This window comes from Talpa europaea (genome assembly GCF_964194135.1).
Source record: "Talpa europaea genome assembly, chromosome: X".
NCBI lineage: Eukaryota > Metazoa > Chordata > Mammalia > Eulipotyphla > Talpidae > Talpa > Talpa europaea.
Genome location: NC_140081.1, coordinates 43,475,811 through 43,495,310, shown reverse-complemented (window position 1 = coordinate 43,495,310; position 19,500 = coordinate 43,475,811). Strand labels below are relative to the sequence as shown.

At 38.0% G+C, this 19,500-nt stretch overlaps 1 protein-coding gene across 1 annotated transcript in view; it reads right to left on the bottom strand.

The window, feature by feature from the left end:
* AR (androgen receptor) overlaps positions 1-19,500 on the bottom strand; it is a gene marked incomplete at its 3' end in the record, with an annotated part of 276,504 nt that overhangs the window by 32,813 nt on the left and 224,191 nt on the right. Inside the window, exon 3 of the mRNA XM_084258481.1 lies at positions 10,695-10,811. Coding sequence (XP_084114607.1) covers positions 10,695-10,811 — 117 coding nt within the window. The remainder of the gene's footprint in view (positions 1-10,694; positions 10,812-19,500) is intronic.

Here is a 19,500-nt window from a genome sequence, read left to right as displayed (position 1 = left end):
ACTTCAGGTGTTTCTGGGATATCCACTAGAGAACCCTCCAGAATCCTCATTTTTTAAAGATTTATTTATTTTATGCATACAAGAGCTGGGGTACAGACCAGAGATGTAGGGGGTGAGAGTATTCACGAGAGACAGAGTGGGGAACAGAACAGGAAGATTGACCAAAGTACGCTGCTGAGGGGAGCAGCAGGCAAGACAGGAGAGGTCTGCTGTGCCATGTGGGTGGCTCCCTGTCTGGCTGGGGATTGAACTCATGCTGCAGAGACTGTAGACATCTTCATGGGTTGCACCTTAACCCCTTGTGTCACCCAGAGCCTTCATTCTGAATGATGAAGGCCAGCCCTTATTTATTGTCTCATAGTTTTGAGATGCTTGCAACTGGCAACCCAGAATTTTTTGAATATGAAATACACTGTTGTATGATGCAACTTAAATGAAGGGCTTGCACTTAGTAAGCCCCATAATTAGATACCTGAGTCAGTCCTATTACATACGTAGTAGCATACAAAATTGGGAAGTGGGGGTGGCTGCCATTTTGGAGTAGGGCTTTCCTTTTCTTTTTCCCTACCTTCCTCTAAGCAGAGGTAAGATAGGGAAATTGAACATTCTTTATTTGGAGATGTTTTTGTTCCCAATTTTTCCTTCTGCTTTATTGACAAATACACTAAAGAGTTTAGATATACGTTTGTGTGTGCTTTTCTGCACACAATGGGCAAGAATTGAGCAGGGAAGGGAGGATATGGAGGTGAGAAGGGAAGTGGAATTTAATAGTCTCATTACAGCCACTCAGAGCCCAACAAAAGCTCCCTATTCTCCTTTCTGAATGCCTTATAGCAGGCAAACAATCCCATAATATTACAAGCATTATTATTCAGCCTGGAGATGAGAGTGATTCAAAATTAATGTCTGTGTGCCTAATAGCTCACTAATCAAAGCTTCCATACCTAATTTTTTCCATCCTGGGGAAAGTCCTCAGTCTTTTACAGTTTCACTGTCGCCAGCATGATATAACACACTGTGCAAGCCGAGGCCAGTGACCTTTTGTCTTAATCAAGATCCTGATTTTTTTCTGAGATTCAAATGTCAGTGCAAGTTTTCTGCAGGTAATTTTTTCAGGACTGGTGCTTACAATTTTTAATCACTGATTGCTAGAAGGCTGAAATATCCCTCAATGATATTTTTTCATTTAAGCCACAGAACCATTGGTCCGATGAGGGGGGAAAAAAGCATTTTCATGCCTAGTTTAAGAGCTCTAAAATGTCTAGCAAAGGATTAACCTGACTGAGGAGAATGAAACCTGATTCCAAAAGAGATGATCCAGGGTGAGATGACATTTCCAGTTTACGTTTTAGATATCTGTTCGTCGTGGAATTATTAACACTAGTAGACAACTGAAAGCTCTACTGGTTTCTGGGTGGCTGTCTATAACCCTCCCTACAGTTCTACTTCTTATAAACAGGATACCAGGGGATATAGCAAAACATAGAAGGAAGAATCTTGCTCAGGTCAGTTGTCTATGTATGAGTTCAGTACAGTATGAAAATTTCTTAGTCATTTTCATGATCTTAAGGAATATTTCCTAAAATTTATAAAAGGGCCTCACCTGGTGGCGCAGGTGGTTGAGCGCCACGCTGTGAAGCTGCCCACAGCCTCCACAGTGCCAGTTTGATCCCGGCCGGCCTGCGAGGGTCCCACATGTCACAGCAGACCACTCCTGTCTTGCCCGCTGCTCCCCTCAGCAGTGTATTTCGTCAGTCTGCCTGTTCTGTTCCCTCTCTGTCTCTGGTGAATCCTCTCACTCTCCTGTGCATCTGGCCTGTACCACGGTTCTTGTATAAATGAATAAATAAATCTTTAAAAAAAATAAAATTTATAAAAGCAGATTTTACTCTTCTTAAATCAGAAGTAAATGTTTTCAAAGAAGTAGTCATCAGTTGAAATTATATTTTTCTTGAATTATCATATTTGAAAAACACTTGCTTTTGTATATATACCCTATTGTGCTGTGTGTACTCTTATCTTTCAGTCTATTCCATTAGAAAAATGTTGTCTATGTAATCATTGTACTCTCTCAAGAGTAACTGAGGGATTATGGAGCACTCATGGCAAAAGTATACAAACTCTGCTGCTTTTAGACTTTAAAAACTCAAGGACTTTAGGTGGAAATTTCACAAGTGAGATACTCATTCAAGTACCAGATATAAGGTATTATCAATTTTGATGGTAAGAAAAAAATGACTTATCTCTAACATTCAGAGAGACAGGATAAATCATACATGTGCTCTTCTAGATAATGTGGTCTGGAGGAATTAAGAGATACATTTTTCTGTTCTCTCCTTATACAAGTTCACTTGAGAACTAAGAGAGAAGTATAGGTTTTTAACCAACTGGAGGATGGCAATCTATGTAACGGAGAGAACAGATTTCCAGGGTTGATTCAAAGGTGACTCAGACACTAGAGAACCAAGGTACCAGTACCTAAAGCCACACTGCAATAGCAAAAATTAAAAACATCCCCCAGTGGTACCTGAAAGCAGTAAGACCAACTCACAAGCGAAAAAAAAAACAAAAACAAAAACAAAAACAAACCAACAAAAAAAAAACAAACACAAAAGTTGGGACAGTGCTATTTTTATATACCTACTATTTATCAATGACAATTTTTTAACAGCTTCTTTTTTTAAAGATTTATTTATTTATTTATACAAGCACTGGGTATAGTCAGAAGCGCAGCAGCATGAGAGAATTCACCAGAGCCAGAGCGGGGAACAGAACAAGCAGACTGATGAAGAAACACACTGCTGAGGGGAGCAATGGGTGCAGCAGGAGAGGTCTGTCGCACCATGTGGGACCCTCGCTGGTGGCCAGGGATGGAACCAGTGTTGTAGATGCTGCGGGCAGCTTCGCAGCCCAGAGCTCAACCGCTGTGCCACCAGCGGAGGCCCAATGACAATTTTGTATGGAAGATTTTATTATACTCATAAGGTAGGTGGTCTTACAAAGACCTAATGATTTGGCCAGATCATCAAAAACTATGTGGCAGAGCCAGGGCTAGAAACAAGGTCTTTATGCACTTGAGTCCATTACGCTATTTCAACTACACCACAAGGTGTAGAAATAGAAAATTTGTATCAAAAAAGGGAAATTATAAGAGTTGAGCCACATGGTCATATTGATGTCAAACTTAAAGGGCAATTCTGCTCCTCTGTGCATGTCACAGTTATGAGAGCTGTAGGAGCACTCGGGTATATGAAAATAGTGTGTGGGGAGTAACACTTCTCAGAAATGAGATTTATCACTTACATCTCCAACATGAAGATTATCACAGTTCTAATCTACAGAGTCAAAGGAGAGGGAAGAATGTCTCAATAACTGAGCTCTACATTATTTATTCTTTATGATACTCTGCTGTCTGCTGAACAGGAGGTAGAAGTGATTCAATCTTTGGTTGGGAAGAGGGAGCTGAATTCTCCAAATCTGTCATTGTCAGGTTTCCTGCTTTAACAATGATAATGGTTATGTGATAGCACCATTATGACTTTATCAGTAGATGTTGGAATACTGATCAGTTGGTGCACAAAAGAACTGTTAAATTTTAGAGATGTCTAGATATTCAAAATATTTAATAATCACTCTGCATGATGCTGTAATAATTATATTTCTCAGAATTAATTTGTCTTGCATGCTTGTGGGGTCAAGAATATGCACCTATAGCTATTAAATGACACATAACTTGGCAAGAACTCTGCTTTGGCCTGGACCATGTTATAGAACTAGTTTTCTCAGAACCAACACCAAGGAACAGTGACCCAGCCCAAGGCAACAGGCTTATATAAAGGAAGGATTCATGTATATGATCAGTATTTCCAGGAATCAACCCAAACAGATACCATTAAACCCAGGAACTGAGTCAGCAATCCTAGGTTTTTAGAAAAATCTGATGCTAGAAGTTTCCCCCTCTTCAACTTGCCTTATTATCTCTTTCTAAAATTTAAATCCTTCCTGATACAAGATTCAAGCTATTATTACTAATTCTCCTTAAAATTATGCAAATAAATACAGTATCTCAGTATGCTTATTCCATGTCATAGATTGTCAACTACCTGAGGTTCAAACCTTGTTTTGCATAATAAATAAGTTCATTTTCAATGTGATTTCAGCTTGCCTTCTCTATTCCCCCAAATATGGCCATATTCAAATTCTCGCTATTCCCCAAGTCCCCCCAAAGCAATTTTTATGTCTCTACATTTATTCATTACCACTGCCTTCAACTTTTTTTAAAACATTTTAAAAGGAAAGGTTATTAGGAAAAGGAGAAGGACAAAAAAGAGACACCTGCTTAGAAACAGGTGGAAATTGTGGGATCAGATCTACCCTTGTTTTACTTATTGAGGGCAGAAATTATACCTTATTCATCTCTGCTATCCCCAAAAGCCAATAAATAAATATTTGCAAAACAGATAAATAGGTGAGTGAATGGATGAAAGGTGAAAAGACTAACTAGAAAGGATGGATATATGGAAAGATGAATAAATAAATGCTACAAAACTTGTTTTCTGAGGATATGCCATGAATAGTATTTTAGCATATTCTTGAATCACTTTATTACATCCAGGACATATGTTCCAGAAGTAGCAATACTGGGCTTCTATTGTGAATGTAGAATAATGAAAAAAAGTAGCATTAATGCTGTCTTCAACACTGGAAGTCACAAGGAAATTCAGTGTCCACAGCATCCATTAGACAATGTCTAGAGTTCCAGAATCATCCTCCCAACCAAAGAATCGAAGGAGTTGATAAAACCTGCAGATCTGTTGTTCTAAGTGTTAAGTCTAAAATGTGAAGTTCAGTCTCACAATTGTAAATATACTTGTCAAATATGTTACAGTAACCTGTGAAGAAAATTATGTGCCCTTATTCTGGGGCCCCATGTTCCTTCTCACCTTCTGGGGTTTGAATTCTACCTTAAAATCTTGCAAAAGCTAACATCTTCCATATTCCAGGGGAAGAGGGAGTATCCAGGTGTCGATGATATTTATTTAAAGTTGAGAACTCAAGAGTTTCAAGCTGCAAAAAAAATTACAACATTTTGGGAGGGAAAAGAGGGAAGTGAGACAGAAGAATGAGTGGAGAAGATGTGAAGAAGGAAGGACAATTCCTTTTTTTCTCATTCTAGCTTGGAAACTGAACTACATTTTGGGGAAGTACAGAGAAAAGTGAGAGATGACTGTGCATTTATTGTAATTATGGACTTTGAAAAAAAGATACAGCAAATTTAGAAAGAATGTTTCCCTCTGGGCAATTATAAGTATTTCCTTAAATGCAAAGTAGGTGAGGGATTTCTTTTAAATTGTCAGGAAAAAATTAGCAATATGTGGTTTTTCAAGAGCATCCAGAAATGTACCATGTACAAGGAAAGGCCTATGCTTATCCTGTATCAGCAGATAAAAGCCTGAAGGTAGTCTTTAAGGGAACTAATTCAAGAATGCCCATTTCCAAGATCCTTTCAGAAACATTGGCTTCTAAGAAAAGAAGCAACAAGCAGCTAGATAGACCTAGAAGCAGCAAGGGAAAGTATCTCTGAGTTTAGAATAACCCATCACTAAACAGTTGAGGGAATACGAAAGACAAAGTTAGATTCAGTATATTTAAGCCTCACCAAGTAGCCATATGCTGCAGAGTGCCAGCTTCTCTAATATACAAAGACAGTCATTTTGCCCTTCACTCCCTCAAAGAGCTTTCAGTCTACTTTCAGGAACATAATATACCTTACTTATGTGTGGCCTAAGATATTCACAATTAATATGAAGTACTGTATATGCCTCTAAATCATATGTGGTGTTATATACCAATATGCATTGGAGCAAAGAAAATTTGTTCAATAAATGGTGCTGGGAAAACTGGGTTGCTGAATGCAAAAGAATGAAGCTTGACAACTACCTCACACCATACACAAAAACCAACTCAAAATGTATTAAAGAACTAGACATAAGACCTGAAACCATAAAATACATAGAATGAAATATAGGTGAATAACTACATGATGTTCACCTCGAAGACATCTTTACAGATACATCACCCAAAGCAGTGATAATGAAGGCAAAGATAAACAGCTGGGACTACATCAAATTAAAGAGCTTCTGCACAGCAAAAGAGACAATAACAAAAACAAAGAAAAACCCCACCGACTGGGAGAACATTTTTGCACACAACACTAATGATAAAGGACTGATCACAAAAATCTACAAAGAGTTGATGAGACTCAACACAAACAAAGAAAATAATCCAGTCAAAAAATGGGCAGAAGAGCTAAAAAGAAACTTCTCTGAAGAGGAAATGCAAATGGCCAACAGGCATATGAAAAAAATGTTCAACATCACTTGTAATCAGGGAAATGCAAATCAAAACTACCATGAGATACCATCTTACACCAGTGAGAATGGCACATATTAAAAAAAAAAAAAAAAACTAGCAACAACAAATGTTGGTGAGGATGTGGAGAAAAAGGAACTCTCCTGCACTGTTGATGGGAGTGCAAACTGGTCCAACCACTACGGAGAGCTGTGTGGAGATTTCTGGACCTACTCAACATAGAGCTTCCATATGATCCAGCAATTCTACTCCTAAGTATTTACCCAAAGGACACAGAAACATCAATTCCAAAGAGCACCTGCACCCCTATGTTTATAGCAGCACTCTTTACAATAGCTAAGCTTTGGAAACAACCCAAATGCCCAAAAATAGATGACTGGATCAAGAAGATGTGGTACATAGACACCATGGTATATTACTCAGCATTCAAAAAAGATAAACACATGCAATTTGCAGCAACATGGATGGCGCTGGAGGGATCATGCTCAACGAAATAAGCCAGAAAGAAAAAGAAAAAGAAAAATACCGGATGGTCTCACTCATAGCAGGAATCTAGAAAACTTAAATAAGGGACCAGGAAAAAGAATAACTATAAGAAAGTAAAAATCAAAATCAACAAACAACTATGAACCAGAGACACTCTATGAGGGGTGGGGGGCGGGGAGGGGCGGGATTGGGGTCAAAATAAGGGGGTCACAATTGTATGGGGAATATAAAAATAAAATTTATAATAAAAAGACAAAAAAAAGAAAATGTTACAATGTTTTTAATTAAAAAGTAAAAATAAAAAATAGATAAAAATAATTAAAAATTTTAATATGTGATTCAAATCACTCAAGTCTAGACTATATTTCTGGGAGTAGGGGATGGCAATCCAAAAAAAATGTCAATAACTTTAGCATTTTCTCTGCTCTTTTAGTCATAGAATCACAATATATTAATGACAAAACAGTCTTTGCCGGAGCCCACTATCACAGTTTTATTTTTTTTTAAGATTAATTAATTTATACATACAACAACAGGGGTACAGACCATAGGCACAGGGGGGTGTGGAAGGATTCAGCAGAGAAAGAGTGTGGGGCAGAACAGGCAGATCTACTGAAATACACTACTGAGGGTAGCAGAGGGGGAGACAGGAGAGGTCTGCTGTGCCATGTGGCTAGCTCCCTGGCCGGTGTTCAGGGATCAGACTTGTGCTGCAGTGACTGCAAATAGCTTCATAGTGCTGAGACAACCTCCTGAACCACCAGGGAGGCCCCGCATTATCACAGATTTATAATGGGAACACTGATGGGAGAAGGGACATGCCAAGAACACATTCCTAGTTGCCATTTTGGAATATACAATTAATCAATCAGCAATGGGACAAATAAAGGAAATTTAAATTAATATTCCTTCAAGGTGATCAAATGTTTAAGCCAAAACCCAAATCTTATGAAATCTGTTGTTTGAGTGTTCAGTAGGGGGACTCTGCATTGATTCCTTCTTTTATTCATTGGCTGAGTAGAGGTATAGTATGCACTGAATATGCAAATTAATAAATTTGGGAACAGTTCGCAGCATCTGAACATATGTTGAGCAAAATTTAAAGGTTTTTTTTTTTTCAAACAATGGAGTCTAAGAATATAAATACTTAGGTTTTTTTTTTTTTTTTTTTTTTAAAGATTTATTTATTTATTTATACAAGCACTGGGTACAGTCAGAAGCGCGGGAGGGTAAGAGAATTCACCAGAGCCAGAGCAGGGAGCAGAGCAGGCAGAAGGACCAAAGTGCACTGCTGAGGGGAGCAGCGGGCAGCAGGAGAGGTCTGCGCGCCATGTGGGAACCTCACCGGCAGCCAGGAATCGAACCGGCACTGCAGAGGCTGCGGGCAGCCTTGCAGCCCAGTGCTCACCCTCTGCGCCACCAGGGGAGGCCCTAAACACTTAGGTTTTTACTGACATGATGCTTGAACATAATATATGTTTCCTTTAATTGCTAGACTTGGTTTCCAAATAGGATCTTGGTAGTACTTTTGGTATGAGGTAACCAAGACTGACTTCTGTTGATGCTCTGCCTTTTAGAGCTATTATACAGCATGTCATAATTCAGGATAAAAGGCAATTGGGAAGCAGTATGAACAGTCTTACTAGCTAAGTTATTACTGACACTACTGTCACAAGTCCTGCCATTTGTCACTTACTACACATGTGCATATGTATCATGTCATTTGATCACCAATATAGTTCTCTGAGAGTAGTTTCTCTAAATTACAACTGCATAAATTGAGGTTTGGCAGAAGGTAGTAAATAATGGAGCTAGGCCTTTCTTCAGGAATCCTTATACATTGTGGACATTTCTTGAAATTTGACATCCTGAAACTGTATTTCCTACCATGGTCCCATGTACACAGTAGATACTCAGTAAATATTATGGAGATGAAACTGAAATTAATGCCAGCCATAGCATTTCTAAGCTACTTTCTGTTGTATTGATGAAACCTGTTCAGATTTCAGCACTATCCAATAATTCATTTGAAAACTTACTATATCACTATCCTTAAGAATTTGATGTATAAATTTGTGCCTATGATATGGAATAGAGAAATTACCTGTTATAAGTAGACCTGTTTTCAAAGGAAACTCACTGTAATCATGTCACAGAGTGCTTTATAATGGAAAATATTGGTTGAGACATGAATCTAATTTTAAGGTTTGGACTCAAAGGTTATGGGAACTTATGTTACAATTAAACTTTGCCTGCAATGAACAATTCATATCAGCATATGGGAAATCTAAGGGTTCTTTACCTAGGGGCCTCCACTTCTTATACATAATTCAGAGATGGGTAATTAAGTGAAAGCTGAGTGAATCAGAACCCAACCATGGGGTCACAACATTCATATGGAGAAAATACCTTCTTTGTCAATCATTTTTCATCTTTCTTGTTTTTTTTCTTTTTCTTCCTGTATTCCCCCACTCCATTGCTGCTTCTTTTCTTCTCCTTACTATAGACAACAATTGTATAATTCCCTTAGGGTAAGTCAAGCAAACAAGAACAAGTTGAGTCTCATTTGATGTGGCAACCTGGAAAACCACTCACAGAGCATCTTTCTGTGATTTCTGGTAGTACTAGATACTACTTGAGAGTTATCTGTTGAAACTGTCTTAAAGTAAGCCTAGTTCAATTCATTTGTGGTACTGGATCTGTTTAAAGACTTTACTATTCTTTAGAAGGGGAGAGTACAGTTATCCATATAAAACCCACACATGGTTATAAAACAACTTATTTTCTGTAAATATGCACATAGATGACACTATATTGAACACCTCACAGAAAGCCAGAGATGGATAAGTGTTCTAAATTAGCCTGGGTATGGGGAGCAGACAGAACAGGATTCTAGATTCTTGAGTTTTCCAGGATGATAATGAGCAATCAGATATGAGGTTACAGTTTCAAACATTCAGAAATAGGCTTGCCTCTTTTTTTCAAGTTCCATTTTCAAATCAAAGTAGATTAATGAGCTTTCTTTCTCATGAAGGTGAATCTTTTTGGAATTGGCAGGCAACAGGAAGGACCCTGGCACTGAACAGTTGTAAACATGAAGAAAGGAAGAAATTGGAGTGGGAATGTATGTGTCAGTCAAGTTTTTATATAATGATGAAAGAGCTCAAGGTTGATACAGAGTAGGGAACAGAGAAACTTATGATTGGGACAATCACCCTTGAAAAGCTGTATCTTCCATATGTCAAGTAATTGTGCTACAGAAAAAAAAAATGTTTTTGGAAATGATCAATAGATTTGCAAAGAAAAGGAAATAATTAAATGGCTGCTCATCCCTGGGAGATGTGTGATAGGAAATCACACCTGGCAGCATAATCATAGGCTCCAAAGAGAAGCAGCTTCTCATTCCAGGTGGCCAGCTTTACAACATGTGCAACATTTAAATGAGGGATATTCCTAGTTATTGAGGGCCAGACTGTGCCTGGGTCATCTTGCACCTGTGATTGTTATTGACTCCTTGGTTCTCGCATCCTAGACACCACTTAACAATATAAGGTCAGAATAATTGTCCCTTGCAGAACCAAGGAGTTGACATTCATTCACTCTCTGATAGGTCTTGATATCTGCTTCATACCTTGTGCTCCTATACTGAGCCCCAGATCAGGATATAGCATGGTTAATGATAAAGAAAGGTACAGCTGGCTGAGCACCATATTAGGCATAAAATGGTAAGCCTACCGGATGGCTGGCCTTCATGAACTCTAAAGAGGGAACTCTGATTAAAAAAGACAATTAGGGAGGGACAAGGAGTTGTACAAAAAGGAGGGAAAGCATCATACCTCCCAGAGTCATCCCTGCTTCATAGCATTTCCGTAGGCGACAAGATGGACAATTCTTCCTTCGGAATTTGTCAATAGTACAGTCATTTCTGCTGGCACACAAGTACTTCTGTTTTCCTGAGAGAACAAATACAAGAGTAGACAGCTCGGTTAATGTGTTTTCAGTCTCTTTCCTTGAGTATTTATAGGCATAAAGGGCATGAAGTTACATCATGATAGATGAGAGAAATAAGTCGAAAATGACCCGAAACAGTAGATTGGTTTAATTCATGTATATATAAAATACAAGCAGACTGAAATACACATACTTCCTCAGAGATGTTTTTCATAGGGATGAACAAGTCATGTTCTACTTATACCTCATTTATTAGAACTACTCACTGTTTTTTTTTTTCCCCTGGGGAGTTGGAAGACAAGATAAGGAAGAGAGAAGTCCAGGAAGCTTTGTTCAGGGAATGTGGAAAATAGATGGTTTGATAGGATTTGCAATGCTGGGCTCTGGACGGAGGATGATGCTGCCCAGCGTCTTCTGAAAACTCTTGATTGGGGAAGGTTTTCAGTGAGGTGGAGGGACTGTTTAGACATCCCTCCATGTTGTCTATTTTTTAAATAAGATGCTCTAACTTTACTAACGAATTCCCATGAAAAAATGCTTAGTGTTGGAAATTGTCACTCCTTTAGCAAAGTGCAGCAGACTTGTGCTCTAGCAATGTTTCCTCCTCCTGACTCCTGCAATCATTCATAAGATCATACAGGCACTAATAAGATGTTTATGCTTCATATTACCAATACGGATACAACTTGGGTAAAACTAGAACTCTGTGGAATTTCTTTTTTTTTTAATTTCTAGTGATCATACCTACAATCCTGCAGGTTATGAAAAAATAAAAGATAGTTTCACCATTCTTTGTGAAATAAATCACAATAGGTGAAAAGAAGTCCTCTGAAGTCAGCAGAAGAAAGCAGATTAGTGGTATGCAAAACTGTATTTGTCACATATACACAGAAACACACACATAGACACACACACAATTACATGCATTCACAGTCAGAGATCTTCAGGGTCACTGCTTAAAGACACCAGGATCCACTCAAAAACATATTTTACTCAATACTTTGTTCTCTTGTTCCTTGTTCCTAACACTGGCCTGGCATATAGTAGGCCCTCAATCAACATTGAATGACTGAATTTACAAATGGCACAGAGCGATCCTAAAGAACACATAGTCATCAGTAGAAATAGACAGAGATACATATCCTGCTGCTCTGAAACATGCAGAATGAACTTCTCATGTTCACAGACCTGCCCCAGTCTCAGCTTATATATCTCCTCTTCTATATCTCCTTTCTTTCTTCCAGTCCCTGGTGCCTCTTGTCATGTTTATAGTTGGGCTTTAGTTTACAGACAGGACTAGGGCTTTAGGGAGTCCTTTTTGGCAGAGGAGAAATGTTTGTGGTAGGGAAAATAAATAAAAATTGTAGGGCAACTGCTAACAGGAAAACAACCACATACATTTAACATATCTACTACAGTAGGTTATTTTATGTAAGAGATTTAGTAGTAACCAGATAAACAAAGCTTTTCCCTCCCTTTGTCCATCCCATTCTCCCCCTTGCCAAAGTACTCCAGAAATGGTCAGGGAGGAACCTGAAGGGAAGAAATTTCCATTAGTAGGCACGTACAATGAACCACACACAATTTTGGGGTTTTACATATGCTATTTAAATGAACATCCTCGGCAATGCTTTGAACTAGTTATTATCATCATTTTCATTTACAGATTTGCAAAGGAAACTAAGGCTTATAGGCCAGTATTCTTTCTACCATACCACATGATTTTATTTGTATAAACAGAACACAAAATTTACTATCAGCTTTCTTTATGTTGCAAATTGAAGCCTATAATATTGCACAGGAAAAAAATAGTGTGATGGTGAGATTCAGCCTTTGGGCATCATCTCCTAAAAGGCAGACCTTCCAGTGGGTTTATTCCCAGTATAACAGGTGTTCTAACTGGGATAACCCTACAGTATTGGTGCTTCTGGAATACTCAAATCCAGTTTGTCTTGCTTAGTGAATTTAGCTCATGCTTAGTAGTACTTGATTTCTCTGAGGAATCTCATCTTCCAAAAGAAAATATTTGCTCCTGGACACCAGTTTTCTGAGGAATGGTTGCATGGCCAATGGAATAGGGATCCCAGAGGAATTGTACATTCCCATCTAAAAGAAGGTCACTCTATGAATGAGAAAAGTTACAGACGAAAAAGTGTGACATTGTATTTTCAATTTGCAACATAGATCATTGTCCTACCTATAGTTCATATCTTGTCTCAGAATGTCTTCTGGCCTAAAACAAGCTGACTAAAGCAAATATATACTTTTTAATTTACCAAAGAATAAGTGCAAAGTCTTTTGTACAACTAATGTAACTGCATGTTAATTTAGCATGTACTGAGCATCAGTTTTGCACTAATTACTGTAATAGGTGTTAGGGATACAGAGGACAATCTCTGCTGAACAAAAATATTCAAGTCCCAGATAACAAAGAGGTACTGGGTGAGAAGTGACAAGATTTTATTTTAATTCTTCAAAGATTTATTTATCTATCTATCTATCTATCTATCTATCTATCTATCTATCTATCTATCTATTTATTTATTCAAGCACTGGGTACAGTTAGAAGCATGGGAGGGTGAGATAATTCACCAGAGCCAGAACAAGGAGCAGAACAGACAGACAGACAAAATACACTGCTGAGGGGAGCAGCAGGCGCAGCAGGAGAGGGCTGCGTGCCATGTGGGACCCTCCCCTGTGGCTGGAGATGGAACCGGCGCTGCAGAGGCTTTGGCAGCTTTGCAATCCAATGCTCAACCGCTGCACCACCAGGGGAGTCCCAAGTCACAAGATTTAATCCTTGTTCAGTCCTAGCACTAATTCACTGTATGCCCCAGGAAATCATTAAAATTTTTTTCAGCTATAGGAGACTTGAAGAATATCTGGATTTTATGCAACAATGTATTTTCAAAGTCTTACATATAAAAGGAATGAATATTATTGATAAGTATCAAACAACCAAAATTAAGGTTTCTTGTCCCTCTGTTACTCTATCATTTTAAGATAGTAACTTACTCTAACATTGACTCATATTTGGAGCTACTTGGTCTCTTTGTTTTCTAAAGGCCTTCAAAAAATCCAGACCCTTTCTACAATGCTAAAACGGTAGCCATTGCTAGTAATACACAACATATGCATAAGCAATAGCTTATACAATATGAGTATTCATGTATTTGTGAATGCACAGGTGTGGGAGTATATACACACACTGGGTTCCTGAATTATCTTTGTATCTTTGTAGATATGTGTATATGTGTGACTACACAGATCATACAACATACTACAATATACAAATGCATGCATATGAAATGTGTTTCTTTGAAGTAAAATAGTTTGTTTTTTTTTTAAAGATTTATTTATTTATTTATTTATACAAGCACTGGGTACAGTCAGAAGTACGGGAGGGTGAGGGAATCCACCAGAGCCAGAGCGGGGGGCAGAATAGGCAGACTGACAAAGTACACTGCTGAGGGGAGCAGTGGGCGCAGCAAGAGAGGTCTGCACGCCATGTGGGACCCTCGCCAGTGATCAGATATCGAACCCGCACTGCAGAGGCTATGGGTAGCTTTGCAGCCCAGCACTCAACCGCTGCGCCTCCAGGGAGGCCCTGAAGTGAAATAGTTATAAATGCAACATAGTAGTAATAAAAAGCATTTCAGGTTTCCAAAGACATACAGAAGGAATCTCCTGAAAAGAAGCCTGTAATTCTTTTTTTTTTCTTTTTTTAAAGATTTATTTATTTTATTTATACAAACACTGGGTACAGTCAGAGGCGTGGGAGGGTGAGAGAATTCACCAGAGCCAGAGCGGAGAATAGAACAGGCAGAGTAACGAAGTACACTGCTGAGGGGAGCAGTGGGCGGCAGAAGAGGTCTGCGCACCATGTGGGACCCTCAACAGGTGGCCAGGGATCAAACCAGCGCTGCAGAGGTGGCGGGCAGCTTTGCAACCCAGAGCTCAACCACTGTGCCACCGGGGAGGCCCAATACTATAATTCTTATCTGTACAATTTGGATTAGGAAGAGAGAGAGGAGATGGAACAAACAACCTCTTACGTTTATCTCAAATCCACTTCTCTCACCTAAATTTTCTACTTTCCCAAATGATAGAACTAATGTACAATCGCTGATTTGTAAGAAAGATGTAAGACTTCTCCAATATGGTTGAAGTTATTAGCGTTCTTAACAACAACAACAAATTAAAAGAAAATATAATATTTATTATATTCATTTGTGTATAAAAACATGGAAATTATATATAATAACAAAGTAATAATGATTTAAAACATAATAAAAATAAAGTAACACAATTAAAAGTCCCTCTCATACATTGTGCAAAGATGAAAAACGATGCAAGAATTATATAAAATAAAATATTTAAATAAAAAAGTCCTTCTCATTTGATTAGCTTATAAAGCTAAATAGCTATCTTATATACACCATTATATCGCTTAAGACAATTAGGTTGGGCTTCCTGGGTGGCGCAACGGGTTCAACGAAATGCTGTGAAGCTGTCTGTCCCACATGGCGTGGCAGACCTCTCCTGTCGCGCTCACTGTTCCGTCTGCCTGTTCTGCTCCCTGCTCTGACACTGGTGAACTCTCTCACCCTCCCATTCCTTTGGTCTGTACCCCAGCTCTTGTATAAATAAATAAATCTTAAAAAAAAAAAAGAAAATTAGGTTAACAAAATTAACCTGATGAGTATCACACCATTGGTTTGTTTCAAAATACTGTCCCTGATCCTATGAATCTCACATACTGGAAAGAGTTTTAAACATTATCTGATCACACCCATTTCTCCACATAAGGCTTGAGTCCCTCTGTAGCTCCCTACCTTTTCTTGAATTTCAGTCCACTACATTTCTGAACTCTGTCATATGGTCCTTCCTTCCTGGAAACTTTAATTTAAAGGTCCCTAATAAAATGCCTCAAACTGATGTGTCACTCATCAGTGATGAAAATGGACAAAAGTATTGAAATGATATGCCCAAATTAAAAACGAAGTTGGTGGTAGATCCAACACAAAATCTGACTATATCCAAAGCAGACCTGGTATGGATGACTGTAATTTCAAGACACAGCATTTAGAGTGTGGTAGGTATCTTTGTTCATTAATCTAGTAAGTGTATGGCCCTGTGGACGCCTTCTCAGTATATAGTTGAAGGAAGTATGTAAGTGGGTTCTGGATATTCTCAAGCTTGTCCTAGAAGGCCCTTTGTTCCCATGCTGTAGCCAAAGTAACAGAATAATTAACACAGAGAACAAAAACTCCTTCCCCTTCTCAGAGTCTACAAACTTTACACCTAGTTCACAAACACTATTGGTAACCAATGACAAAATTATTTCAACAACCTCTAATAAAAATCTCAGAAAATATGTCATTTTGAAAATTCTGGCAACTTTAGAACTGCAAACAGATCACATATTTAAATGTTTGTTACCACACTTATTAGAACAGCCCCCCAATTTTGACTGCTGTGAACAGTCACATGATGGATTGGCATGCAGTGCTCTGCATGCTAATTGGCACTGAAATCCTTGACTATTAGTCATCCTCATTTTTTTCATGGCTTTATCATTCCTGCATAAACCTTAAGTATGGCCCTAAGCTCTAATTGGAAGTAAGTGTGAGATATCCATCATCTATTTCTCCAGAGACTCCCCATTTCTATTTTTCGATGTCAGTCTCTTTGGTGCTATCATATATCAATAGTAATGAGTTGAGGCTAATATCTGATTGGACATCTTACAATTTGTTCATTCTGAGAAATCCTATGTGACACAGACACAAGTGAGGGATATAACACACCCTCTGTGGAATTACATTATGAAACTATAGAAAAGACTGAAAAATGTAGAAATCCTCACTCTTTTTAAACAGAGGGGACCTATATGAACAAAATTCAAACTTTATTGGGATATGAAAGAGAAGACCTGAATTAAATGGAAAAATGACAGTGTTTCTCAATGGGAAGGTGGAGGATTACAAGGATGTCAGTTTTCTTCCAATTAAATCTTTTAGTTTATTTTTTCATCTTTTAAATTTTTTTTAAGATTTATTTATTTATACAAGCACTGAGTACAGTCAGAAGCACGGGAGAGTGAGAGAATTCACCAGAGCCAGAGCGGGGAGCAGACCAGGCAGAAGGACCGAAGTACACTGCTGAGGGAGCAGCAGGCAGCAGGAGAGGTCTGTGTGCCATGCAGGACCCTCCTCCAGTGGCCGGGGAGCAGCCGGTGATCGAACTGGCGCAGCAGAGGCTGCAGGCAGCTTCGCAACCCAGTGGTCAACCGCTGCGCCACCTGGGAGGCCCTGAAATCTTTTAGTTTAAAGCAACCTAGAAAACATCTTGACCAAAAAGTCTCTTTAGTGCCCTTCAATAGACAAACGGATAAATAATTGTGGTATTCATCTCAATGGAATACTACTCAGTTACTAAAAAATGAAATAGTGATTTTTTTTGGACAAAATGGGTGACCTCATGTTGATTATGTTAAGATAAATAAGTCAGAAAATGAATGATTTCAGATGGTTTCAATCATCTGTGGAATACAAATTAAAAAACAAACAAACAAAGTACAAATATATATGGAATAAATCTTGGAAACAGCCAAAGAATTTCATGATTACCAGAAGGAGAAGATGGAGGATGGAAGCAGAGGGACATTGGCATGAGTGGTTTTGTGGAGAGTGAGGGAAACGTGTGTACATATAGAGGAACAAAATTGTAACCCCAAAATTAAAGTTATGAAAAAAAAATTGAAAAATACCAAAAACTCAGTTTATCTGAAAGAATAAAAAGTGTGATAATGTTTGTTTTTAAGTTTCTTTTTTTTTTAAAGATTTATTTATTTATTTATTTATTTGTTTATTTATACAAACAATGGCTATAGTCAGAAACACGGGAGGGTGAGAGAATTCACCAGAGCCAGAGTGGGGAACAGAACAGGAAGACTACAAAATACACTGCTGAGGGGAGCAGCAGGCATGGCAGGAGAGGTCTGTGTGCCATGTGGGACCCTTGCCAGTGCCCAGGGATAGAACTGGTGCTGCGGAGGCTGCGGGCAGCTTCGCAGCTCAGTGCTCAACCGCTGGGCCACCAGGGAGGCCTAAAAGTGTGATATTGTTAAGTTACTTTTGTATCTTAAGACTTTCCCTATCAGCATTTAAAGTATTATGTCATAATATTACAACAGTTTACCATTAACTCTAGTATAGATCAATCAGTGGAAGAGAAGAAAAACATTTTAGGGAGCAGTTTTGTATCTAAAAAGTTGAATATAAACAAACATTAACTAGTAGTTCCACTTTTTGAAAAGTTCAGAATCATTACATAAGCATAAAAAAAATTCAATGTAGCATTGTTTAAACATGGTGCATTGGGAAATTATAAATGTTGAAAATTACAGGGATGCTTAAATAAGTTATTCCATATTCATGCAAGGGAATGCTGTGCAATCAATATATTTATTTTAACTTGGAAGGATGTTTCCTTTATACTGTGTATATATATAAATATATATAATATATAATATAATTAATATACTATATAATAATATATATGATGTATCATATATATTATATATATATACAGTAAATCTACTGAGAGTTTCAGAATCAATCTCAGTGTTATAAGTGTCATGTGTATGTCTCTGTGTGTGTGTGTGTGTGTGTGTAATTATTCTAATCTGCCTGATGTTGGGATAAGAAACTTAAAACTTCTTCTAGAATTCTGTAGTGGATAATGAAAACTCATAGCTTCTTCCTTCTAGGAGTTAGCTGTCTAGTATGAGATAAAATAAATACACACAAAACAGTAATAATTCAAAAGTGTATAAAATATTCTGGAATGCAGCAAGGAGTAATGGTTTGATTCTAATGGTTTATCATGAGGTATTAGGCAAGTCATTGTTTTCCTTTGAGCCTCAGTTTCTTCATATATAAAATGATGGGGGAGCATGATGAAGCAAATTCAATAATTTCTGAACAAATTAATATACAGCCTAGAGATTAAGAGACCACCAGACAAGTCTGTGAAGCTTTTATTATGTGTTCTTAGCTTTTTACTAAAAAACAAAGAAGTATGATGTGATAGCAGGAACATGGATTTAAGAGTCTGAGGGACTGTGAATCACAGCATCATAACTTACTAATTGTAGCTTAAAGGATAACCTTGAGCAAATAACAGAACATATCTGAATGTTCCCTCCTTTGTAAAATGGAGGGCATATCATCTATTTTTGTGGAGCCATGGGAATTCAAGGTAATATATATGAGGCATGACATGATAAATGTGAGTTCTTAGTAAACAAGAGTTACTTAAGTGGTGTGTATTCTCCTGGAATCACCTGGAACCTGAGAAGAGCTGATCAAGGCTGAGTGACTGCTGACACATTTATTGTGCAACATTCAAAGATTGGACTTACTGTTACCTTTCAAGTGTTCAACAATAAAGAGCTTTAATTTCTCAAATCATCTAAAAATAGTCACTGAGATCCAATTTAAAAAGTGAAATGCAAGCTGGAATTCACACACACATGCATTGTGCTCTCCTACTAGGTGCTGTTCTGATTTGATTTCCTGAAAATTCAAAACTATTTATCAAGATGATTATAGTGCAAACCTTTTGGGAGAGACATTTAATGCAAACCTCACTGAAACACTCAGATGCTTCTTGACAAGATGAAAG